Consider the following 25,130-nt stretch of genomic DNA (forward strand, 5'->3'; position numbering starts at 1 on the left):
AATTATTCTAATCATCTTCATATATTATTTCTCTTGTACATTTGTATCAAGAATCTTTTTATACTTGTTATTGATTTCCATAATCTTCTACCTTTTATATTGGCCAATGGATATTAGCGTGGGAGACGTGCCGATATATCCGTGTGATTGTTCTATTTTTCCAAGTGCAAATGATTGGAAGGTGGGATTAAGAAATGTTAGAGATAAGTTTTTTCTATTTTTGCCAAAAAACTTTATATTAAGAGACTTTATTAGCAACTCTCAGAGATACTCTAAAGCTCACTGTGTATAGGTGAGGTAAATGTTCAAAAGTTTTTTATAGACGATAACTAGGGACTATGTGGGTGTTTGGGACTACTCCACAAACTCCACCATGAAACAACTTCACAAAAATCTAGAGTTTGTGGAGTACCTTTTTATGTGCTTTTACAAATCTACCCTTTTTCCTCGAACTGAGTGCGTAGAGCTGAAACCGTTTGGTAAAAAACATGAAGCGAATCTGAAAAATATGTAGTAGAGCAGTTCTAAACACCCTCTGTATTCCCCTTTGCAATCGAGGTTTTTTTATTTCACCACTATGACGCTATGTATCGGCACCGCTCAAAGTATAGGATCAGATAAGATATTATATTATATATCATATATTCTTATAAAGCTAAACTTTACAAAATAAATTCTCTCTTGATACAAGGTGCCCACGTTATTCCTCACTAAGTAATTCACTAAATGTTCCATCTCTTCATACAATGTATCCACATTATTCCCCACTATGTCCATGTCATCCCATATTAATTAAAAAAAATGACCATGTTATCTATATCATGTGAAATATTTTAAATCTTTAATCTATTAACATACAAGTCATGTACATACACTATTTATCTCATCACCAATTCCTCTATAGTGTAACCAAATATTAGTTTTTTCTTCTATTAACTTAGCAATTTTTAATAGATCTAATGCAATAAAATACATGCAAGTCAAATTGATATACATATAAACATATATAGTATACTGAATATCATATAGTAATGCTATGTATATAATAATTTATTTTTAAGAAAATCCCACAGCAACGCGCGAAGAATTCACCTAGTACTCTTATAAAGCTAAACCTCACTAGATGATTCCTCTCTTCACGCAAGGTGTCCACATCATTTTCCACTAAGTGGCCCACTAAACACTCTATCTCTTCATGCAAGGTGTCCACATCATTCTTCACTAAGTCCATGTTGTCTCATATTAATTACAAAAAATGGTCATATCATCTGTCTCGTGTGAAATACTTTAAATCCCTAATCTATTAACATAGAAGTCATATGCATACACTATTTGTTTCATCACCTATTCCTCTATAATATAATCAAATATTTGTTTTTCTTTTATTAGCTTAGCAATTTTTTACTAGATCTGATACAATAAAATACATACAAGTCAAATTATTATATATATAATATACTGAATACCATATAGCAATGCTATGTATATAATGATTTAATTTTAAGAACATCTCGCAGCAACACGCGAGGGATTCACCTAGTTGATCTAATTTACTAAACCGTTAGTACTAATAGAGTGGGATTATTTTTTTTTATTTGAGGTAAACTATACTAATTTTGTTTTATCTAAGGCTGGACAAAAAACTTAAAACTCGTTAGCTTGCTCGGCTCGTAGTAGGTTCGACTCAGCTTATTGTCATAACGAGCCAATCCGAGCCAAGTTTTTTAGCTCGTTAGCTATAACGTGCCTCAAGCTAACTCGTGAGCCAAACAAGATACACTTCTGGACAAAAGTCAGCATAACTTATGTTATTTTGGTATTACTTTATGTCTTACACTTTACAATTGCTTGATGACTATTGACTAGCATAAACTCTATAAATTTAGAATTATTATAACTTTATCATTTTATTTTTAATAGATTTTAGATATATGGATAATCATGGATGCACTATGTATAATATATATATATATAATATAATACTATAATATATTATTATAGTGGTATATATGTTAGTACATATGAATATTTAATTTAGATAAATACAAATAGTATATTATATTTGTTTTTTATATTTGGTTGAAGAGATTAACAAGACAGCTCGAACTCATAAACGAGCCGAGCCGAACCAAGCCGAGTTTACTTTCAGGCTCGTCAAATAAAAAAACCGAGCCGAGCGAGCTGAGCCGAGCTGTTATCCTTCTTTTAGCCCTTGTTTAGTTCGCAAAAAATTTGTTTTTGGCTATTGTAGCATTTCGTTTTTATTTGACAAACATTGTCCAATCACAGAGTAACTAGGCTCAAAAGATTCATCTCACAAATTACAGGTAAACTGTGCAGTTAGTTTTTATTTTCGTCTATATTTAATGCTCCATGCATGCAACCAAAAAATCGATGTGACGGGAAATCTTGAAAATTTTTGCGAACTAAACAAGACATTAGTTTGTCTATTGGAGTCAGCATTAGTTTTTTTTATGAATTCTAATGGATTTTAACATACATGCACTGAAGCACATAATTCTATACAACATATTAGATTTTTTTATCCAATTTGATGGGACCTAAATCTTTGGATCTGTTTGGTTTCATTGCTAAATTTTAGCTAGCTAAAATTATTTTAGCTACTCTTGGATGACTAATGAAACTAAACTATTTTAGTTTTTTTAGTCAATGTGTTTAGAACTTTAGCTACTAAGAGGATGTTTGGCACTGCTCCACGAACTCTGCTCCACAAACTCTACCATGGAGCAGCTACACAAAAAACTAGAGTTCGTGGAGTAACTCTTGAGGTACTCTCACAACTCGGCCCTTTTTTCTCGAACTGAGTGCGTGGAGCTGAAACTGTTTGGTTAAAAAACATAGAGCGGAGCTGAAAAACGTGGAGCTGAGCAGTCACAAACACCCTCTAAAATGATTAAAGTTTAGCTAGCTAAAATTTAGCAAGGGGAGGCCTTTGTATTTGGTAAACTAATTTTAGCTGTTTTCTTGAGGCCTTGTTTAGTTTCCAAAAAATTTTACAAAATTTTTCAGATTCTTCGTCACATCGAATCTTTAGACACATGCATGAAGTATTAAATATAGACAAAAATAAAAACTAATTACACAGTTTGGTCGAAATTGACGAGACGAATCTTTTGAGCCTAGTTAGTCCATGATTGGACAATATTTGTCAAATACAAACGAAAAAGCTACGGTGTCGATTTTGTAAAATATTTTGTAACTAAACAAGGCCTGAGTTGCTCCGAACTCGAAAATCAACTTTTTCGGCCAGCAGGGGGCGAGCCGCTTCTGCTGGCCTTTTCTCCCACCCGCGCCAGCGCCCATCCGCCCACGCCCGCACGGCCGCACGGCACCTCCCTCCGCCGCCCCCATCCTCCTTCCGCCCGTGAGCAGCAGGCGAGCCCAAGAAACTGCAGTAGACGGCAGGCACCCACGCAAATCAAACGTGCTCACCTTCGCGAGTCGTCGTCACTCCTGCGTCCGGCCATCGGTCACCTCCGCCGCCCTTGACTTCGCCGGATCGACGCCGTACGCCTTAAATCGAGCCGTCTCTGAGCAGATCGACACGGTGCGTAGCCATTCGTCTCCGACCAAATCGACGTCCTGCGCTGCAGATTGACCCATCTCCGCGCCCACATCCCCTTGTGCCTGCTGAGGAGCGCCGCCGTTACGCCCTTCCCGTGCTGGTGTGCGCTCCTACTCACTTACATGTGGGGTCTACCTAAGAAGAAGCCCAAACAACACCGGACGCATAGCTTTTTATTTTTGTATAGAACATTTTTTTTAGGAAGTGGCTTTCCTGGCTAGCTCTGAGAAAGCCAGCTTAAGCAGATCCAAACGAGCCGACTGCGCACCCTGTTCGATCGCCGCGCTTGACCCTTGATCCCGTCACTGGTGACACGGGTTCGGGGCTTGATCCTGCTTCACACAGTTTCCGGGTAGTTTCCCTGCCAGATCCGGTTTGTTGTTCTAATTCCATTGCGCTGGTTTTGGAATTTGGAGTGATCGTGCGACTTCCTGCTACGCCCGAGTTCGAGTTCTCGAGGGTTGGGAGTGCTCAGAGCCTCAGACCTAGGCGCGACGATTGTGGGGGTGGATTTGGTTGCCATTTGAGTAGGAGGTGGTGTAGTTTTGGTGGCTAGGTATGTTGGTACTGCTGTTGGGATTGTTTGCTCCTGGCGTGTCGTTGTTAGATTGCTGTGTGGGTCTGTTGTCTATCTCGTTATGTGCATGAGTTATTCAGTTATCCACCTCGGTCTATCTAAATTCACTCATTCTTTTAGAAACTTCGAGCATGCAACTGTGGAGGTGAATAATGTGGTTATATAAGATTTTGGAAACAACAGCCAACCGAAACTTTTGATTCGGAGAGTTTTCTTCATCCTGCTTGAACCACAGAAGTTAAAGTCGTGAACACTTGGGGATGCGATGATCAGATCTATTCATGCCAAAAATTTTACTATTCTAGAGCATTTTGCCCCTTCATTCAGTAACTCAGATTGTTCAGATGGCAAAAGATGATGTATATTTCACCTGAAATCTTATTTGCACAATAAATAAGCATTTTTTATGACATTTCTGGCAGCCCAAAGCCCCAAACAATAATTACTGTTTGTCGGTTCACTGAAGCATACATTGTTTCTTATTTGGTAGTTGAGCCTCACTTAGATGATGGCATCAAATGTTTGACCTTGAAGTTCTGCTGGGTAACATGATTTGGTTACTTTTATCTGGATCATGTACATCACGGTAGCATTCATATGTAATGCTGTCCATGCAAGTCAATCCCAGGGATTTCTTTAGTTGTAAATTGTAATAGTTTGATTCATCTAATCTTTGATTATGTTATCAGAGATCTGGTTGATTTTTTTTTTCAAACTTGCCTTTTTAATTTTTGCTTCTTCTTGTTTATGCAACAAAAGTTGTGTTAAAGTTTATTTTTTATTTGCTAGGAGTAAAATTTCTAAATTAAGAAGTCCCTAATGTTATTTCCTCATTTACAAATTTAGACATCATCGATAAACCTGATGGCTATCGCGGAGAGCTGTGTTGATGCGGTGGTTATGGAGATGGTGGCTGTCTACTGCGGTGGCCTCTACGCCGCCAAGCCTGAGCTTGCTGCCCGCCGCATTGAGGCCATCGGCTTCCAGGTCGGGCACCAGCTCTCTGAGAGGTATGGCCAGAAACAAATTCTTTTTTTTTTCTCCCGTTCTGTTCTTCATCTGCCTAATTCTGCACTCAGGTTCCAAGTCTAAACCTTAACCGATGATCTGTCAGCCTAGTGTGGTTCCGTTTAGGCGGTTACTTATATGGGTAAATCTCAAAATGTTTCTCTTAGTTGAGGTCTAGTTGGTGCAGGCTCTTAGATTTGGTATTACGATCCAGCCTAAACCTCATGGCTCAGGTGCCTTTTGGGAACCTTACATGAATGAAATTTTTGCCTGGCTGTCCAAATCACCATAGTTTTAATCTGTATTAGGGTCAGAACTGTTTATACTAGGCAAGAACTACTCGATTAATGATCGTCATCCAAGCGACACATTTTCAGTAATTGAAGGTGTTATGACCGGTATTACGTACAAGCGGCGGATAAGTGGCTAGGGGCCACAGGCCCATCGGCCTAGGGGGGTTAGGACCCCAATTTCCATTGTCAATTGCTATTATTTAGGAATATTATTATTTGAGGGAGTATTTTATAAATTATTAGAGGAGAGGAGGATATATATATTTGTAAAGACTCTATTCTGGATTTAAGCAGAAACAATATTGTTTCCAGCTTCCTTTAGGGAGCTGGGAGATCGGGAAGTCCCCCAAAACCCTAGCCGTCGCCTCTCTGTGAACAGTACGCGCGCTACAGTAGCCGCGGGTACTGTTCACGCCTCCAGCCGCCGCTGCGCCTGCCCCTCACCACGGCGCCCCAGCGCCGCTCGCGAGTTCCAGCCCCGGTCTCTCACCCATATCGCCTGCGAGAGATCAAGGGAAGAAGGAGGAACCCTAACAACCTGGTATCGGACTTGGCCATGTCGATCCCGCTGCCCTCCTCCACCGTGCCGCCTCTGTCCGGGACTGAGGCCCCCGCCACCACCGCGCCGCTGACTGCGATCCCAACGTCCCCCTTGCTTCCGCAGCCTTCGCTGCCGCCGGCCGCCGGCGCGTCGCCGTCCTCCGGTGGCGTCATGACGAACGAGCAGCTGACGGCAGCGGTCCTCGACCTCGGCCGGATGATCGCTGGGATCCATGCGTTCCTGCTAGGACCGCACTCCTCTACGCCTACGACAACCCAGCAGCTGCTGCCGCCAACGACGACCCAGCAGCTGCTGCCGCCGCCAACGACCCAGCAGCTGCTGCCTCCACCAGCCAATGCGCGGTCCGAGGGCGTTCCGATCCAGGACATCCGGTTTCCCCCCTCGCCATCGCCACTCCCAGCGTGGCTGACGGGAGCCTCGCCGCCGGTCTACACCAACACTCCGGCGCACCCGACAGTCCCCGTGCTGCCCAACATCACCGCGGGGTTCGGCCATGGGGGCGTTCCCGCGTCGGGCACCCTCTATGGGGGCATCGACGGGACCCTCGTTCCCGGCCCCAGCCTCGGGGCGGTGCCGACACTCGGCGCGGCTCCACCAGGGGCCACCCCCACGGCGTTCGCCACGTTCCCAATGGCGCCCGCCCCTGCTGGTTTCGGCGCTGCTGCGCCCGCGGTTTTGGGAGCGGCCGAATTCCAACCGAAGGGCTACAAGCTTGACTTCACCACGTACGACGGTTCGGTTGACCCGCTGAATTGGCTGACCCACTGCGAGCAATTTTTCTGGGGCCAGCGCACCCCGGAGTCTCAACGCACGTGGATGGCTTCGTACCACCTCACCGGCGCTGCTCAGACGTGGTACTATGCTCTGTTGTTGGATGAAGGAATGCCGTCTTGGGAGCGCTTCAAAGAGTTGTGCCGCCTTCGCTTCGGGCCGCCCATCTATGGCTCGCGGTTGGCTGAATTGGGGCGTCTACCGTTCCACTCTACGGTCCAGGAGTTCGCGGACCGCTTCCAGACGATCCTTGCGCACTCCCGGGATATCTCCACGCGCCAAAAGGCGGAACTCTTCGTGGGCGGCCTCCCGGAACATATTCGGGTGGACGTGGCGATGCGCGCCCCGCCCGATCTTCAGTCGGCCATGTTCTTGGCTCGCGCATTTGAGAGCCGCGCAACAGCCACAGCAGCGCTGTTCCAGACGCAGCAGCAGCGTGGCGCGCGCCAACCGCCGCGGCCGGCCCCTCCCCCGCGCCACCAGGGGGCGGCTGCGGTTCCTGCTGGCGCACAGGGCGTTCCAGCACCGGCTGCAGCAGCCGCTGTTCCAGCTGCCCCGGGCGCAGCAGCACCGCCGCGACAGTTTCGACGTCTCTCGCCAGCCGAAATGCAGGAACGTCGCCGCCAAGGACTATGCTACAACTGTGATGAACAGTACGTCCGTGGCCATGTCTGCCCACGACTGTTCTACCTGGAGTCGGCAGACTACGTCGAGGAAGATGAGGCCCCCGCCGCAGACGACGACGCAGCCCCTGCGGAGCTGGACGATGATGCGGCTGCTAACGCTCATGCTCTCGTTGTCTCCGTGCATGCTCTTGCAGGGATCCGGACGTACCATACCCTGCTCCTGCCAGTGACGATTAAGGGTGAACGCTTCCTCGCCCTGCTGGACACGGGGTCCACCCACACGTTCCTCCAGGGGTCCGCCATGCGTCGCCTGGGCCTCGCTCCACAGGGGGGCGAGCAGCTTCGCGTTACGGTCGCCGGCGGCGAGCGCCTCCCTTGCGAGGGGATCGCTCGTGACGTGCCGGTCCTCATCGACGGCACGACCTTCCACATCACCTGCATCGGGCTCGCCTTGGGCTGTTTCGACATCATCCTCGGCGTCGACTTCCTCGGGGCGTTGGGCCCCCTCACTTGGGACTTCGAGGGGCTCACGGTGGCCTTTCAGCGCAGCGGGCACCGCACAGTGTGGCAGTGCGTGGGCGCTCCCTCACAGCAGCGGTCTCTCGCCGCGGTGGCCGCTGACCCCCAGCGCCCGCTGCTGGACGAGCTTCTGCTTCAGCATGCCGACATCTTCGACACGCCGCGCGACCTCCCACCGGCTCGCTCCTACGACCACCGCATCCACCTCTTGCCCGGGACGGCGCCTGTGGCAGTGCGGCCGTACCGGTACCCCCAACTACAGAAGGACGAGCTCGAGCGGCAGTGCGCCGCCATGCTGGAGCAGGGCATCATTCGCCCCAGTACCTCGCCATTCTCGGCGCCCGTGCTCCTCGTCAAGAAGGCGGATGGAACGTGGCGCTTCTGCATCGACTATCGCGCGCTCAACGACCGCACGTCCAAGGACAAGTTCCCAATCCCAGTGGTGGACGAGCTCCTTGATGAGCTCCACGGCGCCAAGTTCTTCACCAAGCTCGACCTCCGCTCCGGGTACCACCAGGTGCGCATGCACCCGGCGGACATCGAGAAGACGGCGTTCCGCACCCACCACGGCCACTTTGAGTTCCTGGTGATGCCGTTTGGGCTTTCCAACGCCCCAGCGACATTCCAGGCATTGATGAACGACGTGCTCCGCCCTTTTCTCCGCAGGTTTGTGCTGGTGTTTTTCGACGATATTTTGATCTACAGCACGTCGTGGTCCGAGCACCTACAGCACGTGGGCCTCGTCTTCACCGCCCTTCGCGCCCACGGCCTCTTCTTGAAGCGGTCGAAGTGCTCCTTCGGGGCCCTCTCCGTCGCCTACCTCGGCCACGTCATCTCCGCCGCCGGGGTCGCCATGGACAGCGACAAGGTGGCCGCTGTCACCTCGTGGCCGACGCCACGATCTCCTCGCGGGGTGCGAGGCTTCCTGGGCCTTGCTGGCTACTACAGGAAGTTCATCCGCGACTTCGGCTCCATCGCGGCCCCTCTCACGCGCCTCCTACGAAAGGAGGCATTCGTCTGGACGACGGAGGCGGACGAGGCCTTTGCCGCCCTTAAGCGGGCGCTCTCGTCAGCGCCGGTCCTACAGATGCCTAACTTCGAGCGCCCGTTTGTGGTGGACTGCGACGCCTCCGGTACAGGGTTCGGCGCCGTCCTACACCAGGGGGCGGACCCCTGGCTTTCTTCAGTCGACCTTTTGCCGCCCGCCATGTCAAGCTGGCGGCCTACGAGCGAGAGCTCATCGGACTGGTGCAGGCAGTCCGTCACTGGCGCCCGTACTTGTGGGGGCGCCGTTTCCTCGTCCGCACCGACCACTACAGCTTGAAGTTCCTCCTGGACCAGCGGCTGTCCACCGTGCCTCAGCACCAGTGGCTCAGCAAGCTGTTCGGGTTCGACTTCGCCGTCGAGTACCGCCCCGGCCGGCTCAACTCGGCAGCAGATGCGCTGTCCCGCCGCGACGAGGATGCGGTGGCCGCGTGCGCCCTCTCTGGGCCGTCCTTTGACCTCTTCGACGTCATCCGCCACGCCACCGCGACCGACCCGACGGCCCGCGACCGTCTGCAGCAACTCGCGGACGGCACCTTGGACGCTCCGTGGGCTGCGCGCGACGGCTTCCTCGTCCACGGCAAGCGCCTCTACGTTCCCGACGTCGACGATCTCCGCCACCAAGTGGTCAGCTTGGCGCACTCAGCGGGGCACGAGGGGATCCAGAAAACCCTTGTGCGCCTCCGGGCTGACTTCTACATACCTGGCGATCGACGCCTGGTTCATGACTTCGTCTGCTCCTGCGACACCTGTCAGCGGAATAAGACGCCGACCACGCAGCCGGCAGGCCTCTTGCAGCCCCTGGATGTGCCGGCCCAGGTGTCGGCTGACATCTCCATGGATTTCGTTGAGGGCTTGCCGAAAGTCCACGGCAAGTCGGTGATCCTGACGGTGGTGGATCGCTTCTCCAAATATGCTCACTTCATCGCCCTCAGTCACCCGTACACGGCCGCCTCGGTTGCGCGTGCCTTCTTCGACGGGATCGTGCGTCTACACTGCTTCCCCACCTCCATCATCAGCGACCGCGACCCAGTCTTCACCAGTCATTTGTGGCGCGACCTTTTTAAATGTGCAGGTGTGAAGCAGCGCCTCAGTACGGCCTTCCACCCCCAGACTGATGGCCAGTCAGAGGTCGTCAACAAGGTGCTCGCCATGTACCTCAGGTGCGCGACTGGTGACCGCCCCCGCACATGGGTCGACTGGCTCTCGTGGGCCGAGTACTGCTACAACACGTCGTTCCACTCTGCCCTGAAGACATCGCCGTTTGAGGTGGTCTACGGTCGCCCACCACCCCCGCTTCTCCCACATCAGGAGGGGGCGGCTAAGACGGAGGCAGTGGACGTCCTGCTGCGCGACCGCGACGCCTTTTTGGCAGAGGTCCGGGAGCGTCTTCTTCAGGCACAGCAATACGCCAAGCGCTTCTACGACCAGCACTATCGCGAGGTGGAGTTCGATGTGGGGGCATGGGTGCTACTCCGCCTGCTACACCGCCCCACCCATGCCCTCGCTACGCCGGCCACGGGCAAGCTTCGCCCGCGCTACGCCGGCCCGTTCCAGATCTTGGAGCGGATTGGGCGGGTGGCTTACCGGCTGCAGCTGCCGGCCGACGCGCGCCTCCACGACGTCTTTCACGTAGGGCTGCTCAAGCCCTACACTTTTCCTGCCGGCGTTCCTCCTTCTGGGCCGGCTATGCTGCCTCCTGTGCAGGATGGTCGCCTGCTGCCCGCCCCGGAGAAGGTCCTCCGTGCTCAGCTACGTCGGGGTGAGTGGAAGCTCCTGGTGCAGTGGCACGGGCTGGCGGCGGATGAGGCGACTTGGGAGCCCATGGAGGACTTCAAGACTCTCTACCCTGATGTGCAGCTCGAGGACGAGCTGTTTGCTGAGGGAGGGAGAGATGTTATGACCGGTATTACGTACAAGCGGCGGATAAGTGGCTAGGGGCCACAGGCCCATCGGCCTAGGGGGGTTAGGACCCCAATTTCCATTGTCAATTGCTATTATTTAGGAATATTATTATTTGAGGGAGTATTTTATAAATTATTAGAGGAGAGGAGGATATATATATTTGTAAAGACTCTATTCTGGATTTAAGCAGAAACAATATTGTTTCCAGCTTCCTTTAGGGAGCTGGGAGATCGGGAAGTCCCCCAAAACCCTAGCCGTCGCCTCTCTGTGAACAGTACGCGCGCTACAGTAGCCGCGGGTACTGTTCACGCCTCCAGCCGCCGCTGCGCCTGCCCCTCACCACGGCGCCCCAGCGCCGCTCGCGAGTTCCAGCCCCGGTCTCTCACCCATATCGCCTGCGAGAGATCAAGGGAAGAAGGAGGAACCCTAACAGAAGGTGTTAACTAAAAGTATCACCCTTTCTGGTAAACAGGCACAAGTATTGTTCCACAAGTGTCTAGTTATCTATAACTGCTAGTAATTATATCAATCGAGCACATGTCTAATCAGGGACGTGAATGGTAAAAATCTTCTCAAATAGTTAAGTTAGCGAACCATTTACCCAAATCAAGTTCAAAGATCCTATTCTGTCATTCCGTGGATGCTAGTACTGTTGAGGTTCCTAAAGATTGCTGTTTGACATGTTTGATCGTTGGGCTGTGCCACATTTTCCTATTTCCAAAACTGAACTAGTTGTACTTTGAAGCTAATTTGAAGGGTTCATACCCAACATGAATGCTCTATCTATTATCATCACCACCTTCGAATACGTCTTATGAACTTTATGGGGTACCTAACATTTTATTAGCTGAGGAGAAGGCAATTTGAGCATTTTGGATTGCAGCTTATTCCTTGAGGCAAATTTATGAACTCCATGAGGTTTAGTCTTATGGAACTAGTGAGCAAACTAAGTACTATATTTTTTTATAAATCTTTTGACATGTGGCTGTAATTGTTGAGGGAAATTTGAATGACGCTTCAGTTTTTTTGGAATGCAGCAGGGAGTGGGCTGACTATGGGAGTTTAGAACCATCCATATTTTATAGCCACATTATTTTATCACACATCTTATGCATGACTGATAATACGACATGTTTCTTCTGAAATCATTGACGGCCATAGTTAATACTGGGTTGATGAACTGCATTTCTTATGTTCTTATACTATCCAATGAACAATTTTAGGTCAAGTTAATAAATGAAATGTTGCCTTCACCACATGTCTCTTTAACACTTACTATGATGTTATCTTTTTTTTTCTCTCGAACACATAGGAGAGCTGCGTATCATTGTATTAGTAGAAGAAAAAGGAGTCATACATAGACCCAAACACACACACGCACCCACACCTCCACACCTTCCCTGTTTTTTGCTCCGACTATAATATGTTAACTGCTTTTGATATGCTTGAGATTTTTTCCAACTATTTTCTCCGTTCCACAAAGAGTTTATTTGTAGCAATTCCCAAACATATTAGTAGCATGGAGAAATGACCTAGGTGCCCTAATTAATGCTGTTAGATGTGATTCTCATGCATGATGTATTTTGGTTAGAGGCAGATCATTACCCTAATTTTCCGCATGCAAATAGCTGCTGGCTATTTATCTTATAGGGCAACATCTCCATATAAACTCTTCGTGGGGCAAATTTTGAGTGCTACATTAAAGTAAACTCTTTATGGCCGGAGGAGAGTACCAAACAAATTATTGCATCGATTTTAAAGTTCAGAAATTTATCTATCTGGTTTTTAGATGTTCTTTATTCTAATGTTATATAGGTGTTTCTTTTTTTTTCATAATACGTTCTATTCTTTTTTTATAGGTGATCTTCATCTTATTTTGGTGGATGATTTTTTTTTTGTAACTTTGCTTACATGTTTACCATTGTGCTGTGTTTCTTTACTTTTTTAGAGCACAAGGCCTCTCTGCCTGTAACGTCTCATGCAAAATATTTTATGCTCTGCAAATCTGTCTCAGTTTTCTGTGATTAATTGTTTAGTCAGTTCAACGCCCCAATGCATGTACTTCTACGGACTCAACCAAAATTTTCTTCATATTCAGATATACCATGGAGCGCCCTCGATTTAGTGATCATCTTGAAGCAATCAAATTTATCTGCAAAGACTTTTGGTCGGAGCTGTTCAAGAAACAGATTGACAATCTGAAAACAAATCATAGGGTGATGCAGAAATAACTCCTACCTGTTTTTCCTTCTTGTTAAAGACTGACATCTCTTGACTACTGTACATGCAGGGTACCTTTGTCCTTCAAGATAACCGTTTTCGGTGGCTTACTCGTGTTTCTCTAGATCCATATACAGAGAACACAGACTCAACTGAAAATGATTCTGCAGCATTGGGTGATACTGCAGCCCAAACAACAACCATGCTTCTGTATTTCCCATGCGGGTTGATAAGAGGTGCCTTGACCAACTTAGGAATTCCGTGTTCTGTCTCTGCTGACATGTCAAACCTTCCAGCATGTAAGTTGAGCTATGTTTTTTTTCTGACATTTTGACATGTGGTTAATTTTCATCATTTGATGATATTGTTGCACATCTTATATCAATCATTGGAGTCAAACAAGTACCCAAGCATGGTGCTTATTGTCCAGAGGTTGTCATGATGTAGAAAGTTGTGAAAGGGCCTCTAGCTGAGTTGGTTAGGTGGTCCACTCCTGAAGTCCTGAGTTTGACTCCCCGTGGAAGCGAATTTCAGGCTGGGGTTAAAAAATACCCTCGTATGTCCCACACCAAAGCACAGGTCTAAGGCCTGGCCCCAGTCCTGGTCGTTCCCACATGGCTGCGGTGCCGTTGTGTATGGGTGGGGCAATGTTTCGGGGGGTTTTCTTGACCTGCATGAGGTCTCCTTAATGCAATACCCGGGGTTATGTTACCCCCCCCCCCCCCTTCCTCCCAGGTGGGACAATGTTTCGGGGGTTTTCTTGACCTGCATGAGGTCTCCTTAATGCAATACCCAGGGTTATCTTACCGCAGATGGAGTTTTTTTCATGATGTAGAATGTTCGATTTTAAGGTACTAATGCAATGTGTAATCTATCAGCGAGGGCTATACGAAGTGAAACGTTAGAAGGTTGGATTCAGACACTAAGATCTACTCCATTCCAAATTATAAGACGTTTTGGCTTTTTTAGATACTTTTTACTATGTATCTAGACAGTGTATATCGAAGTGCATAGCAAAAGCTATTATAATTTGGAATGGAGCGAGTAGATAAATTGTTGCCTATGATATGGTTGTGTGATCTTAAGATTTGGTCTGTTCCATGCCCCTGTTACCGTCATTGACTCATTGCCTAAAAGTGCATCTCCTCTATTGGTACCCATGGAGGCATGAACAATTATTTTTGGGTACTATAGATCTGTACTACTCAGTACTCATCTTAGCACATTCTTTTGATTTTGTGGAAGTACGATACGTGCTGCTTTCATGCTATTCCATGATTATTTCTAGTATCTATGCAAAACCTTTTTCTGTTATGATCCTTTAATTTCCATTCAGTTTCAGCTGTGAAAATGTTCTTAATGTTTAAAAAATCTGGATTGAGTTAGAAGGAAAATTTCATTCTTTTATACTGAAACATCAAAACAGGGGCCTCCAAGCCTCTGAAGAACTGTTGTGATGTAATTTCGGCTCCGGTGAATCAAGTCAAGTGGCAGGAATTCCCTGCCATTCGAAAGGACATCTTGTTGGGTCCTTACTTTCTTCTACCTTAACCACTTTGAGATCCTTTTGGCATCTCCTAATTTATTCCATGCATCTCAGAAGAGCACTGCACATCTCTTCATTAACTTTATACTGACAGGAAGTTGCTGCTCCATTTCATATTTTCAATGCCTATTGCATGGATTTTGCCTTATGCGAGCTCATGACAGTTATCTAAATTGTGTTCTTGATGACAGGTTCGTTCGTGGTGCGCATAAAGACATGAACTGTGAGAAATGATACAAGTACAGTATGAAGATCTGACAGTACCTGCTTGTGGTTCAAGCGGGTTGAACATTGAAAACAACAGAGTTTGGGCATGCATTAGATGTATCGTGGTACTGCATTTTAGCCTGGGAAATACGCTGTGGAGCTGTTGATTTCTGTTTACTTTTCCTCCAGCAATTACCTCATTTCACTATCTCAAAATTATTTTCCCACCTTCTATTCATGACCATATTTCCAGAGTTAGGTTTGTTATTACTGCACTGTAGGTAGCCACCACTGGCACCATTGTGAGAGATAACTATGGTTGTTGGTTGTATTAGGTTGTATCCCTGTGGCCTGTGTTTGGTTACCTGGCTTTATGAGCTAGAACTCTTCTTAAAGCATGTTTCTTGCCATGGTTCGTGGGCTAGCACTCTAACTAATAAAGCATGATTGTTGCCATGGCTTGCGATCTCGGGTATAGCGGGCAGCGCTCTTATATTTGCAACAAGTTCAGTAGGCCGTAAATTTTTGTTGCCCCATTCTTTCAACAGACATGATCTTGCTGTGAAGTTCGATAACAAGCTAAAGTTATGTGTTGTCTTCAGGGTAATTAATATAGAGTTGAATCGGTCTGATGCACCTCTTGAGTACGTATTTCATGATTCTTGAGTACGTATTTCATGATGTTTTCTGGCTCCATGTTCATGATTTAAGGTAAAGGGGAAGCAAAAAGCAGTGTACGGCAAATGTGGGAACTGAAGTACCAATAAGCACCCAACTTTGTCAAAGTTCTCATTCAGTGGTTCAGTTGTCATACCATGGTTAATCGATTGCACATTGCAAATTAAATAATTCCGTATTCATTCATGGCAAAATTTAAAAGGGAGGTGAGAACGAGCGCCAGATGTGTTGAGGAGAAGAGCTACCGTTCAGTTCATCAATTTGACAATAATAGCAGGAATAGGCACCATTCCATGAGAATTGAGAATAGATTGCCAATTCTTCTAGGTTCTTTGGCCAACGAGTCAGGGTCTCTCTTCTCTCTTCTCCTGTGGTGATGAATGGAAACGGTTTTTGTCTTGCTCAGGAAATGCCACTGGCCACTGCCATTGCTGGGCATGACACAAAGATTGACATTATTAGGGGAGTAATCTCTTCTAAGTGGAATACCTATGCAATCTCTACATATATAAATTGGGATTGAGTTTCATTATTATTATTATTATTATTATTATTATTATTATTATTATTATTCAAGGTATCTACTATAGCAAATATTTCTCATCATAGCAGAATGTACATCGCAATTCCTTATCCTCAGGCTTTTCTTCCAACTACTATTGACAAGACTTCTCGCAGCTAGCCAAATGAGCTTCGAGCTACTAATTGTGTGTTAATTAATACACGATTATGTGGAGAAGAAGGAAGAAGACGATGGCACCGACGATATAAAATCCGCATGCATTCTTCGTGTGGAGAGTACGAGTATACTAAACGCCCCCCCCCCCCCTCCCCCGCCGGAGCTTTGCGTCTTTGGGTATGCTTTTGGCACTTTGGCGTGCTCGACCTCCACCGGAATACCTGACGGTAAACGCAGCTTTTGCGCCCGCGTGCCGGCGTGCCTACTCCCGACGGTCATTTTATACACCAAGACACCAGCTCCATCGTCGGCGAGCTCCATCGTCGGTATATATATATATATATATATATATATATATATATATATATATATATATATATATATATATATATATATATATATATATGCATGCTGTGCCTGTGCGACCAATGCAATTAGCTACGTGGTTACACTTAGGAGTGCTAGTGTACGTGTCGCACGGACGGCGCCAAGGATGACGAGGAAGAAGGCGGCAGCAGTGTCCTCCGCCACCATCATCTTCTGCTTGTTCTGCTGCTATCTCCCCGCCAGAGCGTCGTCGTCGTCGGTGGCGGCAGCTTCCTCGGCCGACGACTTCGTCCGATGCCTCACCACGGCCATGCCGAGCCAGCTCGTGTTCCCTCGGAGCTCGCCCTCGTTCGCCTCCGTGCTGGCGTCGTCCATCCGGAACCCCAAGTTCATGGTCCCCGGCACGGCGCGGCCGCTCTGCGTCGCCACGCCCGCCAACGCCTCCCACGTCCAGGCCGCCGTGCTGTGCGGCCGCCGCCACGGGGTGCGTCTCCGCGTGCGCAGCGGTGGGCACGACCTGGAGGGCCTCTCGTACCGCTCCGCCGCGCGCGCCGGCGACGACGCGGCCTTCGCGGTGCTCGACCTCGCCCCGGGGCTCCGCGCCGTCCGCGTCGACGTGGAGGCCGGCACGGCGTGGGTCGACTCCGGCGCCACGGTCGGCGAGCTCTACTACGCGGTGGGGAAGGCCAGCGGCGACCGGCTGGCGTTCCCGGCCGGCCTGTGCCCGACCATCGGCGTCGGTGGCCACCTCAGCGGCGGCGGGTTCGGGATGCTCCTGCGCAAGTACGGCGTGGCGGCCGACCACGTCGTCGACGCCCTGCTCGTGGACGCCCGGGGCAGGGTGCTGGACAGGGACGGCATGGGCGCCGACGTCTTCTGGGCGATCCGCGGCGGCGGTGGCGCCAGCTTCGGCGTCGTGCTGTCGTGGCAGGTCAGGCTCGTCCCCGTCCCGCGCGTCGTCACGGCGTTCAAGGTGCCCGTCTCCGTCGACCGCGGCGCCGTGGGCGTGCTCACCAAGTGGCAGACCGCCGCGCCGGCGTTCCCCGACGACCTCTTCGTCAGGGTGCTCGTGCAGGGGAAGGTCGCCGAGTTCCAGTCCCTGTACCTCGGCACGTGCGCCGCGCTGCTGCCGGTGATGCGCGGCCGGTTCCCGGAGCTCGGGCTCAACCGCACCCACTGCAGGGAGATGACGTGGCTCCAGTCCGTGCCCTACATCTACCTGGGCAGCGGCGCCGCCGTGGAGGACATCCTCAACCGGACCACGTCCCTGGCGGCCGCCAGCAAGGCCACCTCCGACTACGTCCGGGAGCCCCTCGCCGGCGCCGCCTGGACGGAGATCTTCAGGTGGCTGGCGAAGCCCAACGCGGGGCTGATGATCCTGGACCCCTACGGCGGCAAGATCGGCAGCGTGGCCGAGTCGGACACGCCGTTCCCACACCGCGGCGGCGTGCTGTTCAACATCCAGTACATGAACTTCTGGCCGGCGGCCGACGGCGACGCGGCGGCGGGGACCAAGTGGATCAGGGACATGTACGCGTTCATGGAGCCGCACGTGAGCAAGAACCCCAGGGAGGCCTACTTCAACTACAGGGACCTTGATCTGGGGCAGAACGTCGTCGTGGGCAACGTCAGCAGCTACGAGGCAGGCAAGGTGTGGGGCGACAAGTACTTCAAGGGCAACTTCCGGAGGCTCGCCATGGCCAAGGCCCAGATTGACCCTCACGACTACTTCAGGAACGAGCAGAGCGTCCCTCCACTTGTGGCGAGCAACTAGTCACGGTCGATGGCACCGTATGTCTGCATGCTTATACTTTATCAACGTGTCAGACTTAGTACTTCTATATTTAATGATACCTGTATCTATCTATCTATCTATCTATCTATCTATCTATCTATCTATCTATCTATCTATCTATCTATCTATCTATCTATATCGATATATACCTAATAATATAAGGCAAAATTTCTAACGTCTTTAATTTTGTCTTAAAATTTCTAAAATAAACTTTATTATATGACAGAGGAAGTAATTGGATCCAAGTCAAATCCAAATTCTAAATAGAAATAGTAATCCAAGTCAACTCTCTTCCGTCCGCATTCTTTTTTATAGTTTCCATCTCCTTTTCATCTCTTGTTTTTCTCCGCCCCTGCTCCTGTAGTGTGGCGTCTCGTGCCCCTCTTCGTGATTTTTTATTTTATAAATAAATAATAAAGACACTATTGCGGGTGTTCGAAACTTTGACCATTACCTATAACAAATAAATATTTCTATCACTAAGCTCTTAATGTAATTTTGATTAGAATAAATTATTACTATAATATAAATCAATAGACGGATTAGCTAATCAAGGTTTAAATTAAAATGTTTGTCACCAATCTAATCAAATTAAGTATTTTTCAGTTATCTGCATATACCAATATAAATCCCTAAGTTGTTCATATATACCAGTACAACTCTCAAAAGAAATGCTAATTTGTGAAAATTGAGAGAGATCTCAGTCATACTACTCATCAATACATACAGAGAATAATGATTGAAATAATGACGATGAACTCCTTGCCAACTTTCATAAGATATTAAAATTAGATGTTTTTGTGTGGACTCAAAAGAAGCCATGGAACTTAATATCTAACTATATCAATACATAAATAGTATGAAAACTAAATTACAACAACAAAATACATCAAGATTATATTTTAATTGAGCATAAAATTATTGAGACATTATTATACATTACTGCTGACATTTACTTATATCATGGACACCGTGCCATCACAAAATAAAGTATAACTTTCAAATTTTGTAGAAAGAATAAAAAGTAAATAGATATGTAATATTGATGTCCATGTTTTTATTAACGGTGCTAGCAAAAAAAATGTTTCTATTAACGGACCTATTTGTTTGTGATTGGTGAACATAAAAAAGTAGCACCTATACGAATTTAAGTTGTTGCAGCTGTTGTAGCTATGCAGCCAACAAGTGGAATGGCTAATAGCTTTTTTATCTCCCGTTGCAACGTACGGACATATTTGCTAGTTTAATAATAATAACATGATTAAAAGAACAAAAAAAATTAGCACAAGCATTGGAAAACAATTATATTCGTGTACTATATTATAGGAAACTAGCACAAACCTGATCAAATGCCAAAAAAAATTCTTTTAAAATCTATCTATACTATATTTGTGTGTTTCACAGTTGTTATAGGAAACTAGCACAACCTGATCAAATGCCAAAAAAAAAACTTCTTTTAAAATCTATCTATACTATAACACTTGATTTCCATCACAACAAACTTCATTTGTCTCAAAAAAATCGTAACACATGAATTCTAGCACCATTAGATTCAAATCAAAAGGATGACATAAATTATAGGAATTGATACAAGTATAACCTTTTTCAATGAAACATCTTTCACAAAATGAAATAAAATAAAGTCCAAGAATTACACCATGTTGACGATGATGCTAAAATTACATCAGACATGTAGATGTAATTTATGTGCTAGTGAAAAATAAAATAGTAGTGCTTAATAACTAAGATAGGAAAAATGGTCCACTGAAACAATCAACAACCCATAATAAAAGCCCAGTATCAGGTATCTATAGGAATATTAGAGAAGAATCCATAAGAATATTAGAGACTAAAGGCTTGGGGGGAAGAAGCAAGCCGTGGAAAATAAACCCGCTCTACTCAATGCAGAGTAGGGGGAAGCTGTAAGAAAGTAGATTACACCTCAATGTCAAATAAGAACAACAAAAAATGGAAAATTGAAGAACTAACACTAGATAGTATACAAAAAGCACAAGTCCTATTCGTACCTCAACAGCCAAGGTGAGTAGTCCAATCTTTTGAATCCAATTTCCTGGTAGGCTGGTAGATGATATCTATGAAGAATGAACATAAAACAAAGAAGTAGCTCAGATGAAAGACTAGAAGAACATAGATCAATCGAATCTCTAACCTTGAGAGCTAGATAGATTAAATCAGATCAAAAAATAATAAAGAATTCAATCAGAACCGAATTAACCAAGAAAGATTCTTGTATTATGCATTAAAAAATACCTTAACCAAAATTTCAACATAATAAGAGTATAGATTCAATTAGGATACTGAAACTTGATACTAAATCTTTTCCTAATGACATATCATTTAATTGTAAATACAAGTAAACAATAGGAAAAAATGAGACTAGAGTAGGAAGTAGTACATAAAATTGAAACTATGGATGAACTTAACTTGCAGGTAATATAAATGTCCATAATTAGGTTTTGGTTTAGAAAATATCTATTTACCATAGAGTTACTAGAATATAAGTCAATAATCCTAATTTAACATTACTAAATGTATTACAGGTACCATATAGTTATACACATGCAAATCAAAATTCAGATGTAAACTTTGATATCACAATAAAAGATGGGTTAAAAAAGTGACAAGAAACACTAGAATTGATGTATTAGACTAACCAGGTGCTAAATACAATATTGCATCAAGTAATCATTTACATGGTAGAATTAAAAATATATGAATCTCACAACAAGAGAAGTATATATGTTCAAATTGATGCGGGGCAGAAAGATTGCATTTGTAAATTTTGTATTGACAAATCTATTAGACAATTGATACAGTGACATAGATGAGACTAGTAGGAACACCAATTATGATGCAAACACACTTATTGGATGATGTCGACCTTTCAAATACCTAAAAATACAAAAAGTTAAGCAAATCAATGCTTGGTTACACAAATACTAAGATAAAAAGGTTATTCTTGAACTAAAATATATGTCAATGTAGGGAGGCTACACTAAACTCATGTTGAAACAAATCAAGAACTCACAGGAAGATAATCAGATTGACAACAATATACATGTTCAATTTATATTAGAAATAAACAAAATTTACAGTGCACACATGTAAATTTAGCATACTAGGAGTGTATTTTTCATTGCTTCATTACAAACTTTGCAGCTACATCAAGGAATGCAAGGAACATTGATACAAGTGATACTTGGAAATGGCATGAATGAGGTAAAATTACTTATGCTTGTCAAACTAGCTGTGTTATATTTGTAAGCAATAGCCAATCTCATTAACAAACACATGACGTGGAATATTAGCCTTGAAATCTAGATGCAATCTTTGGAGTACAAACTGACAGAGTCAACAATGTCATATGAGGTAGATACAAACAATTAAAGAATTTTATTACAGTTATATGCAATATAAATATATACTACCATCAAAGTAAACTTATCTTTGTAAAAAATAGAATAAAGGAATGACAATCGTGGCTAATGATGATATATGTGAAATTGAATAATATCATTAGCAAATTGATGTATTCAATAACATGGACATTGATGAGGTACATAAATAATGATCTCTTCAACTATTTTAGTTCATTAGGAAAATATATTTATATTACAAATGTCATGTTGGGTGACTAAGTATTTTGCTAATATATTTATCGGTACATCATGAATCATGCACATCAAAATGATCACCCAACAAATGGAGAAAATGACTTGAGGGGTAGCAAGATAACAAACAAGTACAAATATTACATCAATCAGAACATATGGTAATGAACATATAAATCGTAGCCAGAAACTTATAGAAGAAGTTAAAGAATTCATTAAAAATAAGCATGTGGCAGCATCAGAAGACAACAATGCGGCTATCAATAGCAAGTACACCCTATTCGGGGTAGGGGCGGCTATGCCTTTCCCCCCTCATGTAAACAGGCCCACCTCCTAGTAGATCTAAGGACCTTCATGTAAATTCATGAACCATAAGGGGTAGAGAAAAATATGCTTCATCCCACCTCTCTAATAAATAGAATCTAAGGAGAAGGGGTCTCTCTCTCTCCTCATTATTCTAGCCATAATCTTTGGGCATTTACTCTACTTCTTGTTTGTTGCCTACTAGTTCTCGAGCTTCTCCCTCACCCTAGTGAAGGTACCATCATTCTCCCTCACCCCGGGGCCTTCATCCTGGTTGGTGAAGTACTAGCAAAAAGTACTATAACCCTACACACCACACAACTATCAATAGAATTTAGGCCTTGTTTAGTTCCATTTTTTTTTTTGCAAAATAGACACTACAACACTTTTATTTGTATTTGACAAATATTATCCAATCATAGTCTAATTAGGCTCAAAAGATTCATCTCGCAAATTACAGGCAAATTGTGCAATTAGTTATTATTTTTATCTATATTTAATGCTCTATGCATACGCTGCAAGATTTGATGTGATGCGAAATCTGAAATTTTTTGCAAAACTTTTTGGGAACTGAACAAGACCTTAAGTATTGTAACACCTAAAAATTTACAACTTTTGAAACAGAGCTAAAGTAATTTAATTTTGAATTTTTGTGCTCATGAAACATAAGGAGATAATATTTTCATTAAATTAAAATTCATCATAGGACATAAAAACATGCTTGAGCATGCATGCCTTTGCATTTTATTTATTGTGATGAGTGTATTTGAACTCAAAATTTTAAAATGATTCAAAATGTTTTGAAATGATGTGAAAACAGCTTTGAAATAAAAAGAAAACAAAAGAAAAGAAAAGAAAAAGGGAAAACCCTCTCCTTTCTCTCTCTCGGCCCAGCCCCGTTTCCTCCACCCGCGGCCCATCTCTCCTTCTCGGCCTCGGCCCAAGCCAGACCCGCACTCTCCCCTTGCTTCGGCCCAGCGCGCGGCCCAGGAGTAAGCAGCAGGCGCGCCTCCCTCCCTTGGCTGACCAACCGGGCCCGCGCCACAGAGTCGCTGCCAGCTCGGACCCATAGGTCAGAGGCACAACCCCTTCTTCCCCGCCGTGATGGAGTTGGGCTCTGCCCGATGATCTCGCCGCGTCCCGATTTGTGCGGGATTTGGTCACCATATGCACTATAAAGTCCCCAGGAGCCTCCACCGCCTCCGATTTCTTTCTCTCTATTCTCTCTAAAGCCCTAAGTTTGTGTTTTGCTCCATTTCGGATCTCGCCGATGAGCTTCAAGACCCGCCGCCGTGGAAATCTCCTTGCTCTCTCCCGGCTCGAGCTAAGGCCCCAGGTGAGTTCGGCATGAGCTTCTCCTCCGCCCGGTGTATTCCTTTTGTTTTCTCGTGCTCGGATTCATGAAAACGATGAACTCCGGCGAGGTTGCTTGTCTCCGGCCATGGCGCCACCGCTGGAGGCACTGTAGCTGGCCGGCAACTGCCCTCTTTTTTTTCCAGAACTAATCTCGTCCGTTCGTTTTAGATCCAACAGACGCGATTGGCCTATACCCCTTCAGCTGGCTGATTTGTTTAAGAGCCCCTCCACTTTGCCAAAATAAAACCCGCCATCCCTAGCGTATTTCAGGAATACGCAAGCTCTTCTGGAAAGCGTATTTCAGCCGGGTTGTGTTCAAAGTACGTTTTCAGTATTTACAGTTTTGCCACCAGATTTAAATTGCTTTTAACATGCTCATCTTAAATCCGATTTGGTCCATTCAAATTGCGTTGGATTCGTTTTAAGAAGCTCTACATGTTAGTAAAATTGTTTACTCAGTTTGAAACTTTTTATTTTCGTGATATTAATTAATTAATTTCTTTTCTACACAAAATCTTAGAAAATTCATAACTTTTCCGTTTTAGCTCCGATTTTCGTGATCTTTACGTCTGTGAGATCGTAGTGATGCGTAGAATCGTTTTATAAACTTTTCATACTGTTTTTATATGATTGGTGTACTGTTCTAATTATAGCTTTGTTTGCTTCGTGTATGTTTTGTTCGATTGTTTGTGTGATCGATGATCGAGTTTAGACGGTGAGCAATACTTCAGTGATCAAGATCAGAGCCTTGGCAACAAGTTAGACCAGCAGAACCAAAAGGATCAGCAAGAGCAATTGGATCGAGGCAAGTATAGTATTTGGATTTTATTTCTGTGACCCGTGATCCTGTGACTAGATTAATGTAAGTAATAAATGATAAAAATGACTTTTTAGCCACTTGATGATTTATCTGTAAGTGATAACCGGGACAACAGTGCAACCATGAGGGCTATAATGGCTCTGGCTTTAGTTAAGTATGAGTAACTTTTCTAGCTCGTTAGCGGTTACCCGTTGTGGCGCAATTGGGGAATAGCAGACCGTGGATTCCTGCGGGTGAATCACACGGACTGACTAATGAAACCAAGCGGCCTTAACTTGTTAGACGAACCTTTGAAAGACTTCATAGTGATCCCTGCCGACCTCCCAAGGAAGGGGGTTAAGAGATTAGCTACCTCGGGAGAAAGGGTAAATCATGACTCATGGGTAAAGATGTGCAACCTCTGCAGAGGGTTAAAAACTAGTATACTAGCCGAGCTCACGGTCAGGAGTGGCCTTGGGGATTCTTGCTGCGACGATGATGATTCCTGTGTGTTAAATATGCTCATTATTTATTACTTAATGCTTTACATTATTTATGTCACATTGATCATGAGATTGTGGGAGCTATACAATCTAGTTGCTATACTTGTGGAGTTCGACATGGACTCACTCTTGCTATTTCCCTCAAACCTCAGAAGAAGTTTAGGCTTGTGATCAACCAGTCAGTTGGATCCTAT

General features: G+C 45.6%; 2 protein-coding genes across 6 annotated transcripts; both read left to right on the plus strand.

The window, feature by feature from the left end:
- Positions 3,261 to 15,326, plus strand: LOC8155310 (trafficking protein particle complex subunit 6B). Of its 5 annotated transcripts, none has more exons than XM_021463182.1 (5): positions 3,261 to 3,568; positions 5,010 to 5,173; positions 12,990 to 13,107; positions 13,182 to 13,410; positions 14,849 to 15,326. In XM_021463182.1, exons 2-5 carry the CDS (start codon positions 5,028 to 5,030, stop codon positions 14,875 to 14,877), a joined length of 522 nt encoding a protein of 173 aa, XP_021318857.1. In that variant the 5' UTR covers positions 3,261 to 3,568; positions 5,010 to 5,027; the 3' UTR covers positions 14,878 to 15,326. The 5 variants fall into 5 exon arrangements, with proteins under 5 accessions (XP_021318857.1, XP_021318858.1, XP_021318860.1 ...); XM_021463183.1 differs by having other exon boundaries at positions 3,287 to 3,686; XM_021463185.1 differs by lacking the exon at positions 3,261 to 3,568 and adding an exon at positions 3,765 to 3,959.
- Positions 16,638 to 18,513, plus strand: LOC8072009 (berberine bridge enzyme-like 27). Its single transcript, XM_002446288.2, has one exon. It carries the CDS (start codon positions 16,715 to 16,717, stop codon positions 18,320 to 18,322), a length of 1,608 nt encoding a protein of 535 aa, XP_002446333.2. The 5' UTR covers positions 16,638 to 16,714; the 3' UTR covers positions 18,323 to 18,513.

The sequence above is a fragment of the Sorghum bicolor genome, chromosome 6 (assembly GCF_000003195.3).
Source record: "Sorghum bicolor cultivar BTx623 chromosome 6, Sorghum_bicolor_NCBIv3, whole genome shotgun sequence".
Lineage (NCBI taxonomy): Eukaryota > Viridiplantae > Streptophyta > Magnoliopsida > Poales > Poaceae > Sorghum > Sorghum bicolor.

Coding starts and splice junctions, on each gene's coding strand:
- LOC8155310 (XM_021463182.1), top strand. CDS start 5,028: ATGGCTATCGCGGAGAGCTGTGTTGATGCGGTGGTTATGGAGATGGTG. Junction 5,174..12,989: donor GGGCACCAGCTCTCTGAGAG/GTATGGCCAGAA, acceptor CTTCATATTCAG/ATATACCATGGAGCGCCCTC. Junction 13,108..13,181: donor ATCTGAAAACAAATCATAGG/GTGATGCAGAAA, acceptor CTGTACATGCAG/GGTACCTTTGTCCTTCAAGA.
- LOC8072009 (XM_002446288.2), top strand. CDS start 16,715: ATGACGAGGAAGAAGGCGGCAGCAGTGTCCTCCGCCACCATCATCTTC.